Source organism: Mus musculus, chromosome 6 (assembly GCF_000001635.26).
Source record: "Mus musculus strain C57BL/6J chromosome 6, GRCm38.p6 C57BL/6J".
NCBI lineage: Eukaryota > Metazoa > Chordata > Mammalia > Rodentia > Muridae > Mus > Mus musculus.
The window spans coordinates 68805902-68832213 of record NC_000072.6 but is presented as its reverse complement, the minus strand read 5'-3'; the positions used below and the strand labels follow the sequence as shown (position 1 = coordinate 68832213).

The 26312-nt window shown below is 37.7% G+C and overlaps 1 pseudogene, 1 gene segment (V, D, J or C) and 1 further gene; 1 reads left to right on the top strand and 2 right to left on the bottom strand.

Moving 5' to 3' along the window:
- The window catches only part of Igk (immunoglobulin kappa chain complex), a 3171119-nt gene that overhangs the window by 1894541 nt on the left and 1250266 nt on the right, over positions 1 to 26312 (bottom strand).
- Igkv13-89-1 (immunoglobulin kappa chain variable 13-89-1) lies at positions 21671 to 21719 on the bottom strand (annotated as a pseudogene). The gene is given in 1 exon segment: positions 21671 to 21719. A coding segment is annotated over 1 exon segment (49 nt).
- Igkv4-90 (immunoglobulin kappa chain variable 4-90) lies at positions 24506 to 25034 on the top strand. The segment is given in 2 exon segments: positions 24506 to 24554; positions 24733 to 25034. Coding segments are annotated over 2 exon segments (351 nt in total).

The window sequence follows — 26312 nt, the reverse complement described above, 5'->3', positions numbered from 1 at the left end:
GAACCCTGTATTGCACCCTTCACTAATATCAATTCAAAATGGATAAATGATGGCAAGAAGACTGCAAAATAACTCCAAAGACTCAGAATTTTAGACAAGGGAAGCTACCAAATATGCTACAACATTAAGACATAGATCAAAATGTTCTAAACATGACTGGGATCATTCTAGTAATAAGGATAAGGTCAACAACAACAACAACAACAACAAAAAAGGACATTTTGAAACTAAAAGACTTCTATACAGCAAAGGGAACAATCAATTGACTGAATACCTTTTCTATGAAAAAGTAGAAAATCTTTATCAATTGTACATCTGATAGATGATGAATATCTAGGATACATAACTCAAAAAGCAAACAATATAGAAAACAACCCAATAAAATTGGCCATAACTATGAATGAAGCACATGAAATCCCATGTTCTTCTAACACACAAAATGATTATTTATTAAATTAAAAAAAATATTTCCAGGGTAGTATTCTTTTGGTTGGAAAAGTTCTCACACCTATATTATTAAACAAAATTCTAATGCAATGGTGACTTCATCACTGTGAGTTGTTGGTCATGGAGGATGCAGAGGCCACCAAAGAAGATAGAGGCTTACCTTGCTTCTTGCAAGACTTCCCAGGTGAGAGTTCCCATCTTTAGTGTCACTGTACTGCACCTGGAAGAACTCACAAGAGTGAGAAGAATCCCATCTTCGATATCCCTATATGGGACCTGTCAGTATCAATGAGATTTTCAGAGCTGCAGTAAAGATATTATTAAACTCTAATATCACATTTTATAAAAAAAATGATAATTTAAAAGGGAGAAAGGAAAGTATGGAGGCCATACAGGATGGAATAAACGCAAGGATGCTTTTCACATCTAATAAACATTTGCATTGGAACACTCCTATTCCGGCCTATAGGATCTAGATCTTTTATTAACAAGAGTTTGATGACAAGAAGTCTCAAACACATCTAAAAGTTTTGAAATATATAAATGCCGATTTATCTCTTGTGGGTAATACATTTTATATTACATTCATTTTTTTATACCAGTCTGTTCTTACAGATCATTCTGTAAGATTGCCTCAATTTTATTATGAGAACTGAGGAGTGAATGTTAGTCAAAGCAAGACTGCAGCTGACATTTGATGTCTGATTTGCAAAGATGGATCTCTCCAAGGACAAATATTCAATTACAGATATGTTGATATTTATAGAATGATTATTTCTACAATTTGATGATCATATCTCTGAATGTTTGTCTTGGAAACAGCAAATATAAGAAACCTTCACCCCATGTCTCATGATTGTACTGAATAATATTCCTCAAATATCAATATAATATGGTGTGGTTGTTTGGTAATTCTGTAAATTAAAGACAGACCCCCCAAAAATGTATAGCCTTTCCAAAGGTTTTTCTATATGTGGGTCTCAAGAGCATATAGTTGAGCACTTGAAGTTGTTTATGTCCCCCTCATATACCTACAGTGACTTGAGAGGCAGAGTTATTTAGGAAAGCATATACATGTAAAGAAAATGTGAGCCTCAGAATATGGAATTTAAGCCTAAGAAGCACATATGACATGTATATATAAAAAAGCACTAAGGGTAGTATTAATGGTTAAGAATCCTGGAGACTTCAAAGTGCATCTGTGATCTAGCTCCTCAATCATATTTTTTGGGGGAAGATGACAAATTTCTTGGTAAAAATCAAGCTGGGTATATTAATCCATGTTCTTTAGAACTATACAACTTATGAAATCAATTTCTCTCAATGTTTCTCTCTTTCCACACATAAAGACACACACCACACACACACACACACACACACACACACACACACACACACACACACACACATATATATTAGTCATAGAATGATATTCATGGAAATGACATAGCATGTTCTTAAATTTATGTTAGACTAAAAGTAGATAATTAGGCTCCAGTCAGAAAGGTTCTAGAAGGGCTTAAGACATTCAAAGTCATCCAGTGGTAATTAAGAGATATACAATAAAGGTTTCTGAAATACAAAATGATTCACACACATTCTTCCACATCTATGAGACCCCTTAAGAACTTACGGTTTCTCCAGGCCATGTGCTTCTGTTCCACTTTGCCTCTTCTTTCTCCTCCTCTGAATCCTCTCTCTCTTCCATTTTCTTCTTCTCTCTCCCCATTCCGGTTCATCTTCCCTTTGTCGCCCAATCATCAGTACTCCTTTATTTTACAAATTACAGTGGGAAGCAGTTTTACAGGAAATCACCTGAGTGCTGACTCATTCCTTGTTCATAGCCTTTCACAGGAGAATGGAATTTACATCAAATATAATTAGCTCCACAACACATAAATCCAGATATGGGAGGGTCAAGGGGTAACAGAAACTTTTATCTGGAGCAAGTTCACCCTGAGACTTCTTGGCATCAAACTCTTGTTTTCAAAAGGTCAAGATCTTATAGGCTGCCATAGGAGTGCTCCAATCATCTGACTGTACATTTATCAGCAAACACAAAAAACTAGGGTAAAGTGGTTAACCTTTATTTTGAAGGAAGAATGCAGTAAACTAATAATACTGTATCAAAACCTTTTCTTCATTTAAAGATGAACAAGAGAGCAATATTCCTGTCTTCCCTATGTCTCTGAATACGAGAAAGCACATCTACAAGAGACCTGTTTCTCAAGCAATGTTGGGACCATAGTAACCAGAGTTGGTCCAAAGACAGCACCCATCAGCTGATGGCACAGAGGGAAAAATATGTTCCAGTGCAGAGAAGCTATGGTTTCTCTGGTGGCTTTACAATTAGTTCTTCCCTATTTGAGGAGTGGCTGAGGCAGAACAAGGGGGGTGGCCTAGTGGATCAAGGTGAGGGGGCAGAGCCAGCAGTCACCATGTGTTAAGCTGATCGGCTAAGAAAGAGCAACAAGATTTGCAAGAAGAAGAAATCCAAGCCAAGACTGAAAATCTAGGTACCTGAGCACAGGCAAACTTTTGATCAGGTAAGTATGTTTGGATTTGTGCTTAAGAGCTAAAGAAAAAAAAAAAAAAACAAGCCGGTAAAAATCATAGAGAGAAACAATTGACAATACTAAAATGAAATCTTTGTAGGAAAAAGAGAGAGATTAAAAAGGAAATATTTTCTGTGTTAAAAATGAAAAACTTAGTGACAGAGGGTATATGGGTCTCAAGTAATTTTGTTTTGATTACTACCATAGAAATAATATTTTTCATAATGATTACAATTTTATGCATGCACTTAAAGTGAGAGCAGAATGAAGCAGACTGGGTAAGAAAAGACCTGAAATAACCCATGCTAAATTACAGACAATAGAACAAAATTAGACAATCCAGTTGGACGTGGTGGCGCATGCCTTTAATCCCAGCACTCAGGAGGCAGAGGCAGGTGGATTTCTGAGTTTGAGGCCAGCCTGGTCTACAAAGTGAGCTCCAGGACAGCCAGGGCTATACAGAGAACCCTGTCTCAAAAAAAAAAATTTAGACAATCCTCTGAAATCATAATTTTCAGATGAGTCTAATATACAGTCTTCATTGCCACCTTGTGATAAGACTGCAAAACTGCAGTCTAAATCCATTAAAAAACTAAAATGATTTTTTTCTAGCTATAATAATGGGGAATTAGCCCTAGATTATCAGAGTACACAAGGTTATCAAGAATTTGAATAGAGGTCCTTAGAGGCATCAGACTGAAAGAAATTTAATTAAGCAAAACAACATATGGCTTCCATTCATAACTGGGCTACCCAAAATCATGTAAGTCCAAAAGATTGGAGAGATTTTATATCAGCCATATTAGAACCTGGCCCTCAACTACAATGGCTAACATGATGGAAAGATGAGATTTCATTGTGGAACAATAAAATAGAACTGGAGGCATTGATATTGTCAAGGACCAATTACTAGTGAAATCAATTTTCTGAGTTAAGAGTACAGATAATGCTTGATGATGCCATCTTAGAACACTGTTATATAATAGCTTTAAATACTTGAGACAAGGATGAACAACAGGGAAGGTCCGAATCATTAATAAAGACATTCCAGGGTTCATATGAGTCTTTCACCGAGTTTTAACAAGTATCAACTACAGTTCTAAATGGAACAATATTATATCCAACTTTTAGAGAAAGTTCAATTGTATCTTTAGGTTTTGAAAATGCTAATGCTAAATGCAAAAAGCTATGAGACTTTTAAGAGCCACATTTGTACCTATTTAATAGTTTTATGAATTAAAACTATTGTGGATATTGAATCTAATGCTCACAATTCAGTTATGGGTGGACAATTACAAAAGATATAAAACCTAAAATTGCCTATTGCTACAGCTGTGAAAGATCAGGACAATCCATAAAGGACCAAAGAGAAACAGTTAATACAGATTTTTTTTTCTCTAATGATTCAGGGAGAAAGTTTCCTATGATATGTAGACAATGTGAAAGGAACAGACAGAGGACCTATGAATGTCCTCCACAGATATTTGTGAACATTCTTTAATGTTGGAAAACTAAGAGGCCTTGCTCAAGGCCTGACAAAGAAACAATGTGAGGAATTTGTTTAATGTCAACCACAGAAAAAGTGTTATGGAAAGCAACTTGAAAAATTAAACCCTGGTAGGACAAACAGCTAATCAAAACTTAAGTCATTTAACAGAAATCAAGCAGCTTGTATAGATGAGAGGCTCTGCCAGTGTCTGACAACTACAGAAGTGGATGCTCACAACCATCCACTAGACTGAGTACAGGGTTCCCAATGAAGAGTTAGAAAATGGACACAAAGTGCTGAAGGGGTTTGCAGCCTCATAGGAAGAACAACAATATGAAACAACCAGTACCCCCATAGCTCTCAGGGACAAAACCACTGATCAAAGGATGCAAAAAGAGGAACCCATGTTTCCAGCCTCATACATAGCAGAGGATGGCCTTGTGGGACATCAATGAGAGGAGAGGAAGTTGGTCTTTTGAAGGCTCTATGCTCCAGCATATGGGAATGCCAGAACAGGGAAGCAGGAGTGGGTGGGTTAGTAAGCAAGGGAAGGTGGGTTAGGATGGGGGCATTTGGAGTGGAAATGAAGAAAGGGGATAACATTTGCAATTTAAGTAAAGAATACATCTAATAAAAAAAATCACATAATGAAATTTGCAGGTCCAGAGCCTAAGCCTAATTACCTTGGGATATCTCTGTCCCAATAAAAAATCATTCCTTGCCAAAGGAAAAGAAAGAAAGAAAGAAAGAAAGAAAGAAAGAAAGAAAGAAAGAAAGAAAGAAAGAAAGGAAGGAAGGAAGGAAGGAAGGAAGGAAGGAAGGAAAGAAGGAAGAAAGAAAGAAAGAAAGAAACAAAGAAAGAAAGAAAGAAAGAAAGAAAGAGAGTGGGGGGAGGGAGGGAGGAAGAAAATTGATTACAGATTAGACATAAACAATAAAATATTTAAAACTCATATAGAAAAGTTTTCTGATTTAATTGTCAAAAGGAGAAAAAGACTTACATCAGTTATTAGGAACAGACCCAGCAGAGATTATGCCATATACTAATAATGAAATTAACCCATGAGTAATCAGTTAAGATTAACAAAGACATCACAATGATTTTTTGAGAGAAATTATCAACAAATACCCCCAAAGCAAGAAGCAGAGGAGGAGGAGGACTCTATAGGAAGACCAGAAGTCTCAACTCACCTGGACGTTCGAGATCTCTCACACACTTAACCACCAACCAGGGAGCATACACCAGCTGATATGAGGATCCTAACACATATACATTGAGGACTCTCTGGTCTGGATTCAGTCAGAGAAGATGCACTTTACCCTCAAGAAACTTGATGCCCTAGGAAATGGGGAAGTCTGGTGGGGTGAGGGTTGGGGTGTAAGGATATTCTCTTGGAGACAGGGGGCGGTAGGAGAAGATATAGGATGAGATGAGGAACAGTCAGAGGGTGAACTAGGAGGTAGATAAGGATTGGACTGTAAAAAAGATTAAAGAATTTAAAAAAAAGAGAACTAATTGGATTCTTCTTCATATAATATGAACAACAATAATTTCTAAAGCTCCTACCTTTTATACAGATGCCAATAAATCAGGAATAGCAGGTTATAAACCAGAAATTTCATAGAGGCCCTAAAAGATGCTGTCCCCTTCAGATAGCAGGAAGAAATTTTAAAAGAACAATGCCCCCATTTCCAAGATGTGTGTTGGATGGTTTTTCGTCATTTGGTGGGTGAAGGAAGTTTGTCATCATTTAAGGGTTTGGGGTTGGTCACATTGTTAACGGTCTTGGTAAGAGAGGAAATGAACTAAAGGCACTTAGATTCAGGGATCCCTTTCTCTTTCCTCTAAACTTCTTTGTCTATTGTTAGGGGTAAACTGGGAAAGAGGTGATGAAAAGAGAAAAGGAAGTATATAAGTATGATAGACCAGGGCGGGCGTGGTGGCGCACACCTTTAATCCCAGCACTCGGGAGGCAGAGGCAGGCGGATTTCTGCGTTCGAGGCCAGCCTGGTCTACGAAGTGAGTTCCAGGACAGCCAAAAAAGTCAAGTATTTTATATTGGTATAGATTATTTTATTTTGATACAAATTTAAGGTTATATTTTACTACTATATATACATATACACACACACACACACACACACACACACACACACACACACATATATATATATCAACTCTTGTTTTAAATACATATATATATTATATATATTCTCCTTTCACCTCCCCCTCCCCTCTCGCTCCCGGGTCCCTCCCTCCCTCCCTCCACATTACATGAATATTTCCTTCCCTCTTAGTGGAGTTGAAACCTCCTCACTTGAGCAGTTCTGTTTGCTACACTTCTTACCATCTGTAGGAAGTATAAGTGGTCTAATATCCACATATCAGTAAGTACATACCATGTGTGGTTTTTTGTATCTGGGTTACCTCACTTAAGATAATATTTTCTAGTTCTATTCATTTGCCTGCACAATTCATGATGTCCTCATTTTTAATAGCTGAACAGTATTCCATTGTATAAAAATAGCTAATTTTCTGTATCTATAGTTGGTTGAGGAACATCTGTTTTGTTTCCAGCTTCTGGTTATTACAAATAAGGCTTCTTAGAACCTGGTGAAACACATGTCCTTGTGTTTTAGTGGGGAATCTTTTGGGTATATGGCCAAGAATGGTATACCTGGGTCTTCAGATAGAACTATATCCAATTTTCTGAAGAATTGCCAGATTGATTTCCAAAGTAGTTACAGCAGTTTGCAATCTTATAAGAAATGGAGAAGTGTCCCTCTTTCTCTAGATCCTCACCAGCTTTTGATGTAACGTGGGTTTCATAGCCATTCTGATTGGTGAGGGGTGGAATCTCAGAGTTGTTTTGATTTGTATTTCTCTGATGAGTAATGTCTTTGAACATTTCTTTAAGTGCTTCTCAGCCATTCAAGAGTCTTCTGTTGTGACTTTTCTATTTAGCTCTGTAACCCATGTTTTAATTCGGTTATTTAGGTTTATAGAGATTGAATTCTTGTGTTTTGGATATTAATCTCTGTGAAATGTGGGGTTAGTGAAGATTTTATTTCCCAATATGTAGATTGCTGATTTGTCTTATTGACTATGTCCTTTGCTTTCCAGTTTCATGAGGTCCCATTTATCAATTCTTGATCTTAGAGCATGAGCCATTGGAGTTTTGTTTAGGAAAGTTCCCCTGTGCCGATGAATTCAAGGCTCTTTCCCACTTTCCCTTCTATTTGATCCAGTGTATCTGGTTTTATGCTGAGGTCTTTGATTCATTTGGACTTGAGCTTTGTACAAGGTGACAAATATGGGTCTATTTTCATTCTTCTAGATACAGACCACCAGTTAGACCAGCACCATTTATTGAAGATGGTTTCTTTTTCCCACTGCATATTTTATTCTTCTTTGTCAAAGATCAAACTGTGTGGGTTTACTGCTGAGTCTTCAATTTTATTCCATTGATCGACCTGACTGTCTCTGTACCAATACCATGCCATTTTAATCACTACTGCTTTGTAGTACAGCCTGAGGTCAGGGATGGTGATTTTTTTTAATGTTATTTTATTATTGAGAATTGTTTTGGCTATTCTGTTTGTTTGATTGTTTTTATTTTTCCATGTGAATTTCATAATTTCTCTTTCCATATCTTTTAATAATTGTATTGGAATTTTGATGTAGATTATGTTGAACATATAAATTGCTTTTGGTAAGGTGGCCATTTTCAATATTTTAATCCTACCTATCCTTAAGCATAGGAGCTCTTTCCATATGCTAAGCCCTTCTTAAATTTTTTGTTGTTGTTGTTGAGATTTGAAGTTCTTGTTATACAGATCTTTTACTTGCTTGGTAAGAGTTACACAAAGATATTTTCTAGTATTTGTGGCTATTGTGAAGGGTGATTTTTCACTAATTTCTTTCTTATCATCTTTATCTTTTATATATACAGGAAGACTACTGATTTTTTGGATTGATTTTATATCTTGCCATATTGGTAAAGTTGTTTATCAACTGTAGTAATTCTCTTAAGGAATTTTGGGTGTTACTTTGTATCAGCAGGAGTAGAGAAGGGATGGGCACATCTGTGGGATTTCTCATGCACATCTCAATAATTCTGCAAAGATCTGTGAGTCCTGCAGGGCTCAAAATATCAAGAACAACACAGGTTAGTATTTGGAAAACAAGTTCCTTTCTGTGGCACAAAGAATATCAATGTGGAATCCTCCAAGAAAAAAGAATAGAAGTTTTAGTAATTCCCTTTTCTATACATGACTTTTGGTTCTTTTTCCATTAAGAGTAGTGACTATCTTTCAGATACAATCCCAGAAATCTGATGAAATTTTATTCACTTTTTTTGAGGGGGAGATATGGGTTTATTAAACAGAGAATTGCTTGACTTTAGGACAGATTCAGTGCTACTTTTGGGAGGAACATGGAAAAAGGTTTTTTTTTTAATGAAAAATTATCAATAATAGAGAAAATATGTATCTGTTACCAGCTACATTTGTCTGTACATTTATCAAGTATATGGACAAATAGTTCCATCACAGTCATCTTAAGTATGGAACTTTCTTACTTCCCATCAAGATATCATGCTTGCAATTACACTCTTCTTCCCGGTATTTCTTAGATGTCTCAGATTATAGATCCTGCTCTCTGTCCCCTTTTAACATAGCCTTCAGAAATGAAGTTCTCTGACATTTGTACATTTAACTATTATGTATTCTGTGTTCTTTGCAATATTCTAGCACCATAAAATTTATTCCAGTTCATGTTATTAATTCCAGGAATGCTTTTGGAATGTTTTTATCTTTGAAGAACATGGTCAGAACTATGTTCATTTTTATTCTTGAGGAAAGATGTAGCCATGTAGAAGATCTTAAGGAGAAGTCATCAGGTTCTGAGCTCTGCTGTAGGTTTATCTTGTAAAGAAAAATCTGAGGCTGTACCATGTGTTACTATGGTGTCCGAATGGTTGTTTCAGAATGCAAGTATCAGGAATTAAAGATGAATATCCTGAAACAAAGATGATGATAGCCTGTTGTTTCTAGTCCTTCTTGAGATGGGTAGGCCACTTTTCCACTTCTCTCATGGAAAGGGCTGAGTTTCATTGTTTAAATGTATAAAGCCTCATCATACAAAGAACAAACCACAAGATGGGTGGATCCTTATTTTAATATTCTCTGAGATGCTGGACATGGAGCATGCACAGTTATGCTTTGTTCTTCATGATACTTTATTGGGCAAAAAGAATAAATTATGGCTGTTATTCCATCTTTTTTCTGTGAATGAGATGTGATCTCCTTTTTAAGAACCTGGCATGGTATCATCTACAATACTGCAAATATTTTTTAAAAATTGAAAAACAGGCTGAAATATAAGACAACAAAATTTTATATACTCAGCTTCTAACTTTGTGAGCTAAATAAATCTCTTCTCTTACTAATGTACATAATACCAGCCTTTACTCTACAACATAAAGAGACATTTATACACAGATATAGGTCCAAAAGATATGTTGAGAAGGGGTTGATTCTGTTCTTGTAATTGGGATCACAGAAATCACAGTAATTTAAATAAAGTGATATCAATGCCATATCCATATTCTAGTGTGATTTTCTCTTCAAGGGTTCACCAATTCCTAATACAATCATAGAAGAGAGCTTCTATCAAATACATAATCATTTAGCGAAAAACCACAGATGGCCATAAAAATGATGGTCTAAGCTTCTTTAGAATGTTAGGGCCTTCTTTCAATATGCTTTTGAAATGGATGAGTTATTATCATTTTAAAGAATTTATAGCTTCATAAATTAAATAACACAGACTTGGTCTATCACATGGAATCATCTGAGAACATGTTGATCATCTGCTTGACAGTCACTTCAAGGTTTAAGTATATGCTTTCCATCAATGACTTTTTATTACATCACTGCAAATGAACATGCTTATGGCACTCAGGCATCAACGTATTTTCCCTTTTTTCTTCCCATTGGCTCTTAACTGGGTTAATTGGCCTAATACTAAATTTTATACCCAGATGAGTATTCCAGAATCAGGGAATGCAGTATGATGATAGTAGATAACAGATGATTAAGTGTCTATAATCAATGCACTCACAAGGATCTGCCTGCAGCTTCTTCAGCCTAGTACATTTATAAAAGTGTCCAAGATTCAACACTATTGTCAAAAGCTGAGAATCAGTTATTCAACAGATGAGACTTAGAGAATATTTCAGCATCAAAAGAGGTACCTGACAAAGTATGCAGAGACTGTCACTCTAATTCCAATTCTGCATATCAAAAGAGCTTCTAGGAATGTCTGTAAAGTTTTCTCTTTTTTGCTGTATGACTCTCAACATACTGTTCTGAAATAAAAAAATTAGAGACTTTCTTTAAAAACAGTGTTGTTGAGACTAAGGAACAAAAGAGCCTATAGAGGTAGCTGTTACCTAACTGAACAGTTAATTTCATAGCCTGACTATATTTGAAAAAAAAAAGTATTAGTGGATGGAAGCTATGAGAAGGACAGCTGGACTTTGGTAGTTTATGTCACTGCTTGTATCACCAGGGGAGCATGTGGAGGGAGCATGTGGAGGGAGCATGTGGAGGGAGCATTTATTCTTCATGATTAAGAATAAATGATGTGTTGTAGAGATTAAAAAGGAAGATGTTGAAAGTTCCATTATCTGGATCACTGATTGAAATATCCATGAATGCTCTCAAAAATCTCATATAATGATGGAGTAACATGACAGTCATTATCTTATTAACATTACCCCATATGTAACAAATTCTAACTCAGAAACCAGAGAATCAGAGACCAGAATTTCCAATGTAAGGTAAGTTCTACTATAATTTTTTCAACCAGATGGGCAATATCAAGATAGATTCATTTTTATACTTGACCGGCAGAGAGCCCAATTCTCACAAGTGTTGCCTAAACAACGGTCTCCCATCACTGGAAACACATCTTGAAATTCATTTAAAACCTACTAAAGTAATTACACTCTGTTATGGCACATGGGAAAATTCTGCACAGGAACCTAAAGATGGTACAAACATGCCCCTACTTTTAGCAAGCCATGATTTTTAGTGAATACTGTAAGTATAATTGACATTCTGAAGTCACAAATGTGATTAGTATGTCCTGTGTCTTCAGCAATGAAATATTACCATCAACCTTTGGGAGGGAGCCAAGAGCAATAGCAATATTCTACTTTGCTTTGAGCTCCTTAGGCCACCCTGAGGAACTTGTAGGGAAGTTTTTCCCATTTTGAAAAATGGCAAATTTGCTGAATATGCCATGAATTTTGAAAGAAAGAATATCACTCCAAGAAAATTGTCATTCAAATATGTTTGAGACTATATTGTAACATAATGTGTAATTTCTTATAACCTGTAGGCCAATATCTGCATATCTACATATCAAATATTTACCTATTTATTCATAAATGTCATGCCTTTATCCATGTAAAATATGGGTTTCTGTTTGTATTTTGTTTTTAAAAATATGTGTCTTGTTTAACTTCAAAAAATAACCACATTCTCTATTACTGACTTCTTAGATTATTAATATAACTAGTGGGTTTTATTAGTTACTTAGCTGTCTTGTTCAATGTCAGTCTATTATTTCTATCACCCCTTATATCTCCCTTGCAGATAAACCCACTCATCTCTTTCATTTTGATAACTGGTCTGTGTCCATCATTTTATCTGTGGCCAGGTATGGTTGTCTTTCTCAAGCTTACTAACTATTACTTTTAGAGAGTTGATGCTTGTAGTTATTGAAGTCATCATTTGTGACCTTTTATGAACACATGCACAAAGACCTCTAGAAAATCAACAGGATCTCAATGTACATTTAAGCTTGTAATACATTTTGTGATCCTTTTTAGAGATTAGTATAAGGTTTATATTGAAGGTGTCTCTGGTAAATGGTTGTTCAGTAAGATGCAAATGGAGCAGGTGAGGAATTAGAGTATCACCAGCAGATAGATGGTCCTGGAGTAAATCTCTACCTTTTTTTTGTGGAGCACAACTGCCCAAGACTTCACCTGAGAGTTTCTATCAGTTCAGACATCTTGTTGAGAATCCTTGATGATGTCAAGGAAGAGACTCTTGATTTGAGCTCTTTTCCTCTTGATTCTCTCATATTCTCTGCAAGGTTGGAACTTAAAAGTGGGCACCCATTTGGGGGCACTTCTTAAATTTTCTTCCAGTCCAGACCTCACTATGTACTAGGGTCTCATATGAGTAAGAAGAAAGCACCAACAAAGATGATTCAATCCCAAAAGTTAATATATATATATATATATATATATATATATATATATATATATGTATATATATATATGTATGTATATTCTGCCGAAAGGAGGCTATTAGGTTGAAGTTATAATGGATTGTTTGGTTCTTTCATTTGGAGGTTTCACCGAGATCTGCGTGACACCCAGGAACCCCGAAAGACCCCTTGGAGGTACATTTGTTTGTGTGCATCTTACATGTTGTCTTTTGTCTAAGTGTGGCACCACTAAATTTGTGTCTTGGTTTGTGAATTTGTGTCTTGGTTTGTAAATTTGTGTCTTGGTTTCGGGGTTCCGAGATCGTGGGTTCGAGTCCCACAGCATGCCTTGGTTTTAGGGTTCCAAGATCGTGGGTTCGAGTCCCACCTTGTGGCATAGTTTTCGGGTTACCAGATTGTGGGTTCGAGTCCCACCTCGTGCCTTGGTTTTACATCTGGCAGAGTGAGGAACGAGTGTGCTTACATACTGGTGTCTTTTATTCTCTGTTGCTGTCTTGTTTTTGTGTTGCTGTCTTGTTTTTGTTTGTGGTTTTCATCATGGGACAGACTGTGTGTGTGGTGCCGACTGTGGACTTGGACTGACATTAGGACAGAATTTGTCAGTGATAGTTACAAAAAACAACTCAGCGCACATCCCTGGCTGCATGCAGCCACAGGACCGGACTGAGAACTTCCGGCTTCGGGACGGTGGTGGTGGCAGCAGCAGCAGCAGCAGCAGCAGCAGCAGCAGAAGCAGCAGCAGCAGCAGCAGCAGCAGAAGCAGCAGAAGCAGCAGCAGCGCGCACTGGCCGAGGCGAGGTGTCACGTGAGAAACTGTGGCGGGGGGGGGGGGGGGGGACACTAATTCGGAGGTTTCCCCGGGATGCCTACTCCACCACCACCATACATTTCACCACCTGTGGGACGGGCAAGAAAAGAAAGAGAGGTGAGGCCCACAGGGGCTGCAACGGCCCCTCCTGGCTTCCTAGGGCCGCCTTCCCCCCCCCCCTCCCAGAGTTGGCCTGTGCAGCCAGCTGTGAGAGCTGCCTTCCCTTCCCTGCCCCACGTGTTTTCTCTTCTAGGGCAGCCCGCTCTAAGCTGCTAACCAGTGAGGGAGACATCTGCCCACTTAAAACTTCTGTCCCAGGTAAGAAGCACCTACGAGTCTAATCACCAGGCTCTGACAAATGGGTATAGAGGTCTAGAAAAAGGTGAGCTTAGACTGTAAGAAAAAGCAAAGCTTCAACAGACTCAGGAGAGATAGATGACAGTGAACGTAGAGATGAAAGAGATTAGAGAGGTCCGAGATGAGACAGATACCCCAAATGAGAAATATTTAGAGTAGAACCAGTAAGTAAGAGGCAGAGAAGACCTATGACGACAGGAGAGAAAGGCGAGAGGCAGAAAAAAGAGAAGACAAGAGGGATCAAGAGAAAAATTTGACTAGAATCTTGGCTGCAGTGATAGGAGAGAAAAAAAAAAAAGACAAGATCTAGTCAGGAAATCTGGGCAACAGAAGACCGAGCCTCAGCTAAAAAGGCTCAGCTGTGTCAGATTGAAGTTACTTATTTAAGATACACCTTTCGAGATGAGAAGTAGTGGCTAAAGAAAGCCAGAAAAAAGACTGTAACTCAGATCCCCACCCCAACTACACCAAGGCAAGTAAGAAAATTCTTGGACACCGCTGGTTTCTACAGGCTCTGGATACCTGGGTTGGCGACCTTAGCTGCCCATTGTACCCCCTAACCAAGGAAGGAAAAGTGTTTGTGTGGACCCCAGATCACCAGAAAGCCTTTAGAGAAATGAAAAAGGCCCTACTGATGGCCAGCCTTTGCCTGACCTAACCAAGCCTTTCACTCTTTATGTGGAAGAGAGATCACGAGTCGTCAGAGAAATCTTTACTCAGACTTTGGGACTTTAAAAAAGGCCAGTGGCTTACCTATCCAAGAAGTTAGACCCTGTTGCAGTGGGTGGTTTCTTGCCTGAAAGTTATTGCTGCCATAGCTCTGCTTGCAAGAATGCTAATAAGCTCACTCTGGAACAGCAAATAACTAGTGGCATCCCACACTCTTAAAAGCATTATCTGAAAGCCCCCTGACTAATGGATGACTACCAACGCTCCTGTGAAACGTCAGAACTTTTTGTTGACTAAACGAGTGGCCTTCGCTTCATTCCACTTGCTGTCCCACTGCATGAGACTGCACCTACTCATCACTGCGCTGACATTCTGGCAGAAGAAACTGGTACTTAAAATGATCTGAAGGATCAGATCAGCCTTGGCCTGAGAGTTCGAGCTGGTACACCGATGACAGTAGCCTTGAGGTTAAAGGTAAGCAGAAGGCGGGGACAGCAGTACGGTGGTGGACAGAAAACACGTGATCTAGGCCAGCAGCCTTCCTGAAGAGACATTGGCCCAAAAAGCTGAACTTGAAACTTTAATACAAAGAGGGCTGTTGACATCTGCAGAGAAGGACCTAAGATGCTGTGGCTAAAAAAAATCAGATGACAAATCTAACCGCCAAACATGTGGCCCAAAGAGCAATGATCCTGGCAGTCAAGGAGCCTAAAGATTATTATGATGTCAAAGAGACCAGCTTTAGATACACCCCTGAGCACTATCAAGTTATGGACATTGCTTGACCCACCTGTGGGCCAAGAAATTAAAAGGTGTAGTTAGGTCCTTTGACTACTATGTTACAGGACTCTCTGACTTGGCAGAAGAAATAGTCAAAAGCTGCAAGGCCTGTGCTATGAGGTAATGGACCTGCCTTTGTTGCCCAGGTAAATCAGGGACTGGCCACGATATTAGAGATTGGTTAAAAGTTACATTGTGCATACAGGCTCCAAAGCTCAAGACAGGTAGAAAAGATAAATAAAATTCTAAAAGAGACTGGTGCAGACTTGGTGCTCCTTCCCCATGCCCAATTTAGACATAGAAATACTCCCTTTTGATTCAGCCTTACTCTTTTTAAGATCCTTTATGGGGCTCATCACTGTCTTAAATGATGTGTTTAAACCTACATGTTGTTGTAATAATAATCTGTATGCTAAGTTAAAAGGCTTACAGGTGGTGCAAAAAGAAGGCTGGTCACAATTGGCTACAGCGAACGAGCCGGGTACCACAAAAGACATCTCACCAGTTGCAGCCAGAGATCTGACCTACATACACCTACATCATGCCCAGACCCTCAAGCCTCTCTAGAAGGGTCCCTGCCTAGTTCTGTTTATCATCCCTTCTTATTCTGTTTTTGTTCTTAACCTTTGGCCCGTGTTATAATTTCTGTTCTCCACATAGAGATATAGACTTCTAAAATTCTAAGATTAGAATTACTTAGTAGAAGAAGAGGGGAATGAAAGGAAATAAAACTTGAGACATGTGATTCTTGTAATTTATGTCAAATAGCCCAAAGAGTTGTTTGTGAGCTTTAAAACCTGGGGCTGAGAACATAGCAGAACAGGCCAGGACACGCCCGGGCAGGCCTGTCATTACATGTCCTGACTGGCCTAGTGCCTCCCTATCTCCTGCCCTTCTGACAGTCTGTTAATGTTTAAATAGACCAATCATGTAAAACCACACCAATTTCTCCCCAGCCCCACCCCTTTTCTATAAAAGTCCCTAGCTTCCAAGCCTCGGGGTCGAAACCACTGTCTCCTGTGTGAGATACATTTCGAACCGGAGCTCTGCCATTATGGCTCCACCATGTGGTCCACACCTCTGTCTCCTGCAGGAGATACGTCGGCCCGGAGCTCCGTCATTAAAATACCTCATGCTTTTACATCAAGGTGGTCGTCTGTTCGTGATTCTTGGGTGCACGCCGAACAGAAATTGAGTGGGGGTTTCCACACTAGGTTCTTTCAACAACTTTTTAGAATGAGCTGTTTCTTTTCTTTCTAAGTAAAACTTAACTTATGAATCCTAGCTAAATGAATTTAAAAGTTGCCTATATAATATGATCAATAAATAATTATTCAGCAAACACCCAAGGAACTTTTAATATTATGTAAAATCTAAATGTAAAAAACTCAAGATTTTAGATTGTGGTACTACACTTTTTTTCACCTGCAGAATGATGTCTAGCAAGCAAGTACCTGAAATTCTAGGCATGTACCTACATAAAAGATGAAAACAGAAATAAATTACAGGAATCCTTTCTACACAATTGAACACATTTATTCCTTTGGAAGACTACTTTTCCCATTTGTATATAACCTTGTGATTAATAATTTCTGTTAATATGAGATATTAATAATTGAATATTCATATTTCCAAAAAGAAACCCTAGTACTTGAACATAGTAAGCAAGTGTGACATACTCATATCACCAGCCTGTGTGACTAAGTTTTCTGTGTGTTGCTCTTAAAATTCTGTGTTGTAAACATGGCAGTGAATTTTTCACTTCATCTGGGCATCTATACTTTATTCACCACTAGCATGAAATGAACATGTGGAAGGATTCTTATAAGTATGTACCACTGTTTTCCCCTTGTTCTGCTATTTAGATGAATTAGAGACCAAGGTATGCTTTCTGAATCCATATGTGGAATCAAAAATCACAACTATGTAGACTTCCTTAGCTTATATATGAGGAAATTGAGTTAATTGTAAAAAAGCCCACAAGAGATGGTCATCTAGAGACTTTATCTTTACCTAGTTATTTCCAGTGTGCCAGAAAATTTGGCTGTAGATTTCTGAATGAAGCTTAGCATACAGATATCTGGGAAAAATACAATGATGAGTTTAGGGTTATAAAATGTCAGTACAAATAATCATTTACTTATGAATAATGCACACCAGAGACTTCATTTTTGTTGTAGACCAAAATTACATTTTGTAAAAATTAAAAAGAGGGAGTAAAATTAAGGAAAGGCATACTTAAAAATGACATTCGTTAGAATATTTAGTTCAAAGGAAAAAGCATAGGGGAAGGTATGCTTTAAGAGGTGGAACATTGACAACATATATAACTTTGTAACCAGCTCTGAATGATTGACACAAAAATTATTTGGATAAACAGCATTTTTTAAATAAAAGCTTTGCATTATATAAGAACTCCTCCAGTCTTTACTCTGCAACTTACAATACTTAATCAAGGCTACATTTGCTTTCAAGTGAGATTATGGCAAACAAAATGATTCCTTTTTCTCTTCTTTATTGATTCAAAGGAAGGATGAAAATCTCAGGGTTTCTGTTTATGAATTTTATTCTTCAGACTTCCTTAAATGTGTTTCTCATTAGTGTAACCTTGTGTGTCTCTAAGATTTGTTCACTAAAATGATCCTGGAATTCACTCATTTCCAATTATAAACTACTTTGTCATGTGCACTACAGAAAGTACAATTCATCACATCTAATAATTGCCACAGACTAACCTCTATTGGGTCTCCTATCTGCAGGGGACGAGTTTCTGGTTGCAGGTGAGCAAGGGTTGGCGAGAATTGACAGACATAGACACAAGAGAGTGTGCTGAATCTGAATGTATTTTGTCCAAATGAACACCAGACTTGTAATACAGAAGAAAACAAGAAAAACCAGGTGAAGACATCTGCCAAGTTACATTGACACAAAACAAAAAGAATGTATACATAAAAAGATGGCAGGAGCCAGGCTGCATTTACCTCTGAGAATAGGAACAACCCTTAATTAAAAAGATCAGCTAAACACAGGAGCCAGGTGAATGCACTGATGCAATGCTAGTCTATTGTTAAACCCACCACTGGGGATTCATTAGTAAATACCTGATTATGCTATTCCTCTGGGTCTAGTGAGGAAACCTGCACCAGGGGAATTCTCTTCCTCTAACCCTTTCATGTGACAACCCACCTACTTACTAGGCCATTGTGTATTCCTGTGTTTGGGTGTGACTCGGCTATTGTCCTAAGTAATTACTATGCAGACTACCCCTGGGCTTTTCTAGCTCTGTTCTTTATAATGCCTAATTAGTTTCACTCTCACCTACTAGAAGTGAATTTGAATGTTACTGATGTTACTGTATAGGTAACATTCTTATTGAATTCCAAGCTCAGGTTCGGCTTCAAGAATTTTCTAAGAACCATTGGAACCTGGTGGAGGTTTAGCTATACGTCAAAATCAATCCTTAAAGGCACTTATAATAAAACAATCCTGAAGAGAGCACAGGGATACAAACACTAGACTGACACAGGGACAGGTTTTGAGTATACAGGCTATGGGAATGCCAAGGTTCCAGGAGGCAAAGTTTCCTTGAAACACCCTGCCTCAGGACTGCTTCCAGGATTTCATGCCTGTAATGTGTGTCACTACTGGAGTGGATGTAGCAAATAATATAGTGTAGAAGAGTGGAAACAGAAGGTGTCTTCTTAATAACCACATGCTTTCAGTTCTAACTAAATGTGTTTTGCACAGTGGCACTTAGGGATTCCATACTTCTTACAGTTAATTCTATTGCCTCCCCCAAAGGGCCAACAGATTGCCTTGAGTAGACTAGAACTCTCCAAACACCAGAAATGTTTAATTTCAAGTTTTTGTTCTTTATTCCTCTTTTCCTCACAGGAGACTAAAAATGGGACAAAGAACTTCTTGAAGCTCCCTCTCATAGAAGATGCCTGAATGATAACAGAAAATTGTATCCTTCTATCAATGTCCTGAGAAGTTTTTAATCCAGGGAAAGCAATTCTTCTATAATTCCTTTCCTTTAAATACATATTTCATACACACACATACACAAACCATGTGCACACACACAAGCATACATAATCCATTCACACACAGATATACTCACACAATAGATGTTACATAGCACATTTCTGATATTATAGATATGAAAATGAACAATGCCTTAATCCACTGTTCTGTTACCTTGACTATCTATAGTGGGTACAAAACAAAACTGTCAAAAGAAAAGATTCATCACATTTACGAAACAAGGTTTCTTATTCAGTACATATACCAAGACATATTTTTTTTTAAAAATCAGTATTTACTAATACTCTTGGCTTCATTTGTGCTGTAGTGATGTTGAAAGAAAAAACTTGAGACTTGTAATTCATGTAATTTATGTCAAATAGCCCAAAGAGTTGTTTGTGAGCTTTGAAACCTGGGGCTGAGAACATATCAGAACAGGCCAGGACATGCCTGGGCAGGCCCGTCGTTAAGACATTCCTGAGGCTGCTTGGCCATAAAGATAAAGAGGATGACATGTTCCGACTGGCCCGGCACCTCCCTATCTCCTACCCTTCTGACCTAAGTTAAATGTTATCTGCATGTACAGTCAGCTGATTTTTAAATGGACCAATCATGTGAAACTTCGCCAATTCCTCCCTGAGCCCCAGCCCCTTTTTTATAAAAAACCCTAGCTTCCAAGCCTCATAGTCGAATCCACTGTCTCCTGCATGAGATACATTCCAACCAGGAGCTCCGCCATTAAACTACCTCTCGTTTTACATCAAGGCGTTCTGTTCTGTTCGTGATTCTTGGGTGCATGCCAAATCGGGAGTTGAGTGGGGATTTCCCCACTAGGTTCTTTCAATATTCATATCTCAGACCCTACCTAGAGAGGCTGTACTTCATTGCAGATCAACATGTATATATCTACATGACAGACCAAAAAAACCAAAACAAAACAAAACAAAAACAAACACAAACAAACAAACATGCCAAAGAAATCATGCACATGGTATGGTAATTTGCTACTAAAACAGAAGAATGTCTGAAAAGAGACAGGGTTGAGTGAACACAATTGTGTAACTTCCCATGAGTTTGGTTTGGCTTGTATCTCAAGTTACTTTATCCGGTTAGTACTTTTATTGTTTCAGTATTAGGAAGTATTCCAATTCAAAATTTGTATGACTTCTGTTATGAGCTCACAACTATATAGAATAGAAGACTAGTAGGAAGAATCTGAGGCATTTCTCCAAATTTTAGGATTATACTACATCAACTGCTATGTAAATAACAAAGATAATCTCATTGCTCATCTAGATAGATTTATTGGGACTGAAGTGAATGATGATTAGAGATTAAAGAGAAGTAGCAGTTCATGCAGAAGAACTAAGTTTGGCCCTCAGCATCCACACTTGGTGACACTCAAGGTACTGCAATGCCTGCAGTTCAGGAGATTCTACACTTTTGTCTAAACACTCTGGGCACTGGCATATACACATGGCATACAAATAAGTAAATACAATACCAAAGTTCAAAGTAAGTTTCCTCTTGCTACTTTATGATTATTGGTCTCACTACAATTTGGAATAAATATTTATATTTGCCTACAAAGAAATTCACCCAACACAGTTATTTTGTGGCAGTTTTACCTTCATTATGAGCAAAGTAGACAAAACGACATTTATTCTAACCCTCCGTAGCCTGTACATCACAATATCATATTCCTAAAGAAAAGCTTCCATTATTACATAATTCTAGAATATCATGAAAATTAACAGAAATGGGAGCCTTAGGCATAACCACAATCCATCCAATGTACAAATTTTGTCTTTCATTTGAGGGAACACAACCCCAATTTTATTACTATTGATTTTTATTTCTAAAGGTGTCCATCTACTAGGCCAGATGAAAAATGGAAAAGCATATGAAGCTACAAAAATGGTCCACAGCTTCTGAATCTTGAAGGAACTCCTGATTTCAAATTGAATATGTGTTACGAGCATTCCCTGGTTTCTGCTAACACCAGGCTAATGATGTAGTAAACTCCTCACTTGCCACACAAGTAATGGTGACTCTGTCTTCTAGATATGCAGATGAGTAGGATGGGGATTGTGTCAACTGGATGCTATATATTATGCCTGTAATTGGAAGTATTCAAACAATATACATGTTTAATCCTGACAAAATGACTCCTCTGAAGCTCCACATAACCTTGATTATAAATGGTTAAAGCATACACATAGCCATCCTTCCAGGTATACAAAACAGCAAGAACATCAGACGCTGGGAGGGAGTCTTCATGTCTGCATTGTGACCAGAAATTAATTGACTTCTGGATAAGGTTCAACCAGACAAATAAAAAGTTCCAAGTGAGAGTAGTAGACCCACAATGGGTGTGTCTCTATTTGGGCCAGTTATTGGTTGGATCTTCCCTATGTCTCTGCTCCCTCCCCCATGCCTGCATTTCTTATAGAAAGGATACAATTTGGGTTGAAAGGTTTGTGCATGGGTTGGTGTCTCTAATGTTCCCTAGCTTTCCTGTCTGGCTAAAGGAGGTTCTCTTTTCAGGTTTTATATCCCTAATATAGTAAGTCACAGCTAAGATCACCCACGTTGATTATTGGGCACTTCCCTTATTCCAGTTTTTTGTGTAGTCCTGAAGATGGCTCCCTACCTTCTCACCCCTGTCAGTTGTAGATTTCTGTTCATTTACATGTCCATCTAACCATCTCTTCTGTCTTTCCTCACACATGATCCTGAATACACATTTCCTTTCCCATCCCCACCCTCTCAGTTCCATCCATCTATCTGCATTTTGTGGCTATATCATTCTCCCCCTAATTAAAATTTAATCTTCCTTGTTTGGGCCTTCCTTATTGTTTTGCTTCCTTGGGTTTGTAGACTGTAACATGATGCCTATATTTTATGAATAATATCCATTCATAAGTGAGTACATACCATGCATGCCATTTTAGAACAGAGTTACCTCTGTCAAGATGATATTTTCAAGTTCCATCCATTTGCCTGTAAAATTCATGAGGTCTTGCTTTTTAATAGCTGAATAGTGTTCCACTGTGTACATGTACATTTTCTTTATTCATTCTTCAGGTAAAGGACAACTAGGGTGTTTCCAGTTCCTGGCTGTTATGAATAAAGCTGCTATGTACATGACTGAGCGTCTTTGTGAGATGTTGGATCATCTTTTGGGTCTATGCCCAGGTGTGGTATAGCTAGGTCTTGAGGTAGAACTATTAATTGAATTAAATGTTTAAAAAAGAAAGAAAATAAGAAGTCTCAGCACTTTTGCTCCACTTGGCACCTAAGGAGATCTCCAATCTCTGCCTCCTTTGAATAACAGTCATTGTAGTCATAATACCAATGGTTCTTGTAGGAAACTGAGTTAGTATAAAGAGACAAAAAATATTAGTTTGTTTTTTTGAGGTTTCTTGAGAATCCAACACAAATTTCAGATTTACTATGATGGTGATTGATACATCCTTTTCTTTATCCATAACGAGATTCATGGCACAGTATGCTGATACACCAAGGATGATTTAGTATCCTTAACTGGTGAAATATAAAACTCATATTCACACAAAAAAGGAAGATTTTTCATTCTGAAGTAACCAGAGGAATACAAGCAACTAGCTACTAAATAAGATGAAAGATGAGACCATGTGTTATTTGAAAAGAAGAGTGGCCATTTAGTTAGAATTGTATGCTCAGAGAGGCATGCTTAATAATCAAGCTGAATTCAACAATTCTTAGGTCAGTATCTCTCAATACTATCTACTATCTCCCAAACTATCTACTCAGGGGCTCTCAGTTGTTTTTCATAATTTTTGATATTAGGAAGACGTCTTTCATGAAGGAAGGAATGAGAAACCACTCTTAAGAAAGATCTGGAGACATAGCATTGCTTCATCATGGCTATGTTAAATTCAAAGGTATAGGAAGATAATTGAAACTTGATCTAAGGTAAAGTAAAACTATTGTTTAAATAAATCATTTCAGTCACTTTAAAACCCTATATCAGCCCTCCCTCTCTACCCAGTACACCCTCATTCAACTCCTCCCTGCATGCCCTCAACCTTGCTCTAAATAAAACATTTGATCAAACCTACATATAAATTTGCAAACTTGGGTCCTGTCAAACTTTAAGAACTGGAAATCTCCAGTCTTTTGATACATTCTTTTTGTTTACTTTAGAGATTTTTCCTTTAATTACAACATTTCTCCCTTCTCTTTCCTTCCTCAAGACCCTGTCACCTTAGCAAATAAATGCAATTTATTTGAAAAATGTTCTTATATACTCTCAGATAATAAATAGAACATGAACTGAACAGTTTCAGAACACAGTGCATACTGAGAATGGTAATTTTTCAGAGTAGTTTTAGATGACTGCATCTTCATGAATCCTCAGCTGATATTCTCATAAATCCAGAACAATTGTTTTCATTGATTTCATTGGGAGAGTTATTTTTGCTATCATTCTAGGGATGCCTTCAGTGCTTGACAATTGCAGAAATGTCTCTGAGCACACCTGGGCTCCAGATAACATTTGGATGCTATTTTTCCATTATCCTTGTGGGAATGATCATCCGAACAGATTAGAATGAGTAAGTGAGGTGACTAAGGAGAAGTATTCATGAAAACAAGAAACATGTTTTTTATGATCATTATAAACAGTCATTCTTGATACTACTTTATTATGGGAGAAACATACCTCAAACTTCACAATTGAACATCCCTTGTTTAGTGGATCAAAAAAAAATCTAGTCTTTAGAGAAATATATGGGTAATATTATAGGACAAAGCTTTTCCTCCTAAAAAGGAGGAATAAGAAAACAAAAATTTCCTTCTTTATCAGTGTAGTGAGTACAAATAAGTAGATATTGCCCTAGGCTAACCCGGTTTGCCTTAGTTAACAGACCATGTATTTAAAAGCCAAGAACTTCCTAGAGTATATATATCTTGCTATTTGCATATATCATCTTCAGAAACCACAAACATCTTCACAGTTGTTTTAAAGCAATGTAATTATGAGACTAGCACTAATTAGCCAGGGACCAAAATTCAAATACACAATGGATTTTCAGGTGCAGATTTTCAGCTTCCTGCTAATCAGTGTCACAGGTAAGAGAGGGCAAGGAGTTTGAGCTCAGAATCCAACCAAGTTTCTTTTCCCTGGGAAATTTGATCATAAAATATACTTTTTTTCTTTTTCTTTCTTCTGAATGTTGGGTGGTATAAAATTATTTTTGTATCTGTATTTCTACTAATCCCTCTCTTTCTCTCTGTCACTTTTTTCTAGTCATATTGACCAATGGAGAAATTTTGCTCACCCAGTCTCCAGCAATCATAGCTGCATCTCCTGGGGAGAAGGTCACCATCACCTGCAGTGCCAGCTCAAGTGTAAGTTACATGAACTGGTACCAGCAGAAACCAGGATCCTCCCCCAAAATATGGATTTATGGTATATCCAACCTGGCTTCTGGAGTTCCTGCTCGCTTCAGTGGCAGTGGGTCTGGGACATCTTTCTCTTTCACAATCAACAGCATGGAGGCTGAAGATGTTGCCACTTATTACTGTCAGCAAAGGAGTAGTTACCCACCCACACAATGATACAGACTGGAACAAAAACCCTCTAACTCCTTAGGGCCCAGCTACTTCCCCCTAGAGATAAAATGTGGCCAGTGGTTTGATTGCAGTAGTCCATACAGGGTATTTTGCTTTACAACGTCACTTGCATCTTTGGATAACTGTCTTAATAGTAGTCCATTGTAATCCAGTTCTATTCTTAAATAAAGTGGATCATGGGCTTAAGAGGAGTCCTGAGTGCCCAGAAGGACACTACTTCAAGAAAAATCTGTATACAAATAAACCAAAAAGGAAATTATTTTACATTTATGTGTTGCTAAACACTATATGAAGTTTAGTATTTGGTGTTTACCTCTGGTTAGTACTATAGAACTGTTTGTTGTATACAACCAAGAAACCTATAATTCTGTAGTGGAAACCTGAGAAATTTTGAGTTGTGAGGCAACAGTGAAACAGCAAGTCAGTTCTCCATTTCCTCACCCACTGCCACATCTTCTAGAAGAACCTTTGTCAGGATCTTTTTTCCTTTCTTTGATTTTCTATAGTCATGCTTAATGATCAACCCTCCCATGAGATATAAAATTAGAAAAGGAGGATTCAATGTTCACTGAAACCTGTTGGAATACATGGGCAGTGAAAAATATCAGAAGATCACCTACAGAGATATAGTATACATGTTAGAGCATAAATATCCCACCTTGAACTTCTAGGGAAATGAGGGGGAAAAGGGTTAGACAGCCCTCATTGTCAGTTTCAGGTAAGATTTAACTTCTAGGGAAGCACCAGATAATCAACCAACCCTCACCTGAATATCTCCATGCAACACTACAAAGTCTTTGGCCATTAAGTGTTTGGATTCTACGGCTAACAACTGGCACAAGTTCTTCCAATGATCATTATATATCATTAGATCTATTAAAAACTAAGTGCTGCAATAAAACCAATTAGTGAAGGATACTAAACATCTTCCTTCATTTCCTGAAGTAAGGTAATTCCATGTCTAAGCTATACAGCTAAGGATGGGGAGAGTCTAATTTTCCTTTTTTGATGGCAACATATTAACAATTTTTTGATAATTGGTTATTTTTGTCACAAAATGGAATCATAAGGATGCCCCAGGATACCAAGGCACTAATCAAAGGATGTGTCATGATGTATGAGATAATTTTTTTCTTTTTGTTTGTTTGGTTGTTTGGTTGTTTTGCTTTGATTTTGGTTTTATATTTTAAGCAGGGAGAAAGGTTTAAGAAATGCCTGATTACCCTGGAAATTCTGATTATTTTAATGAAGCAG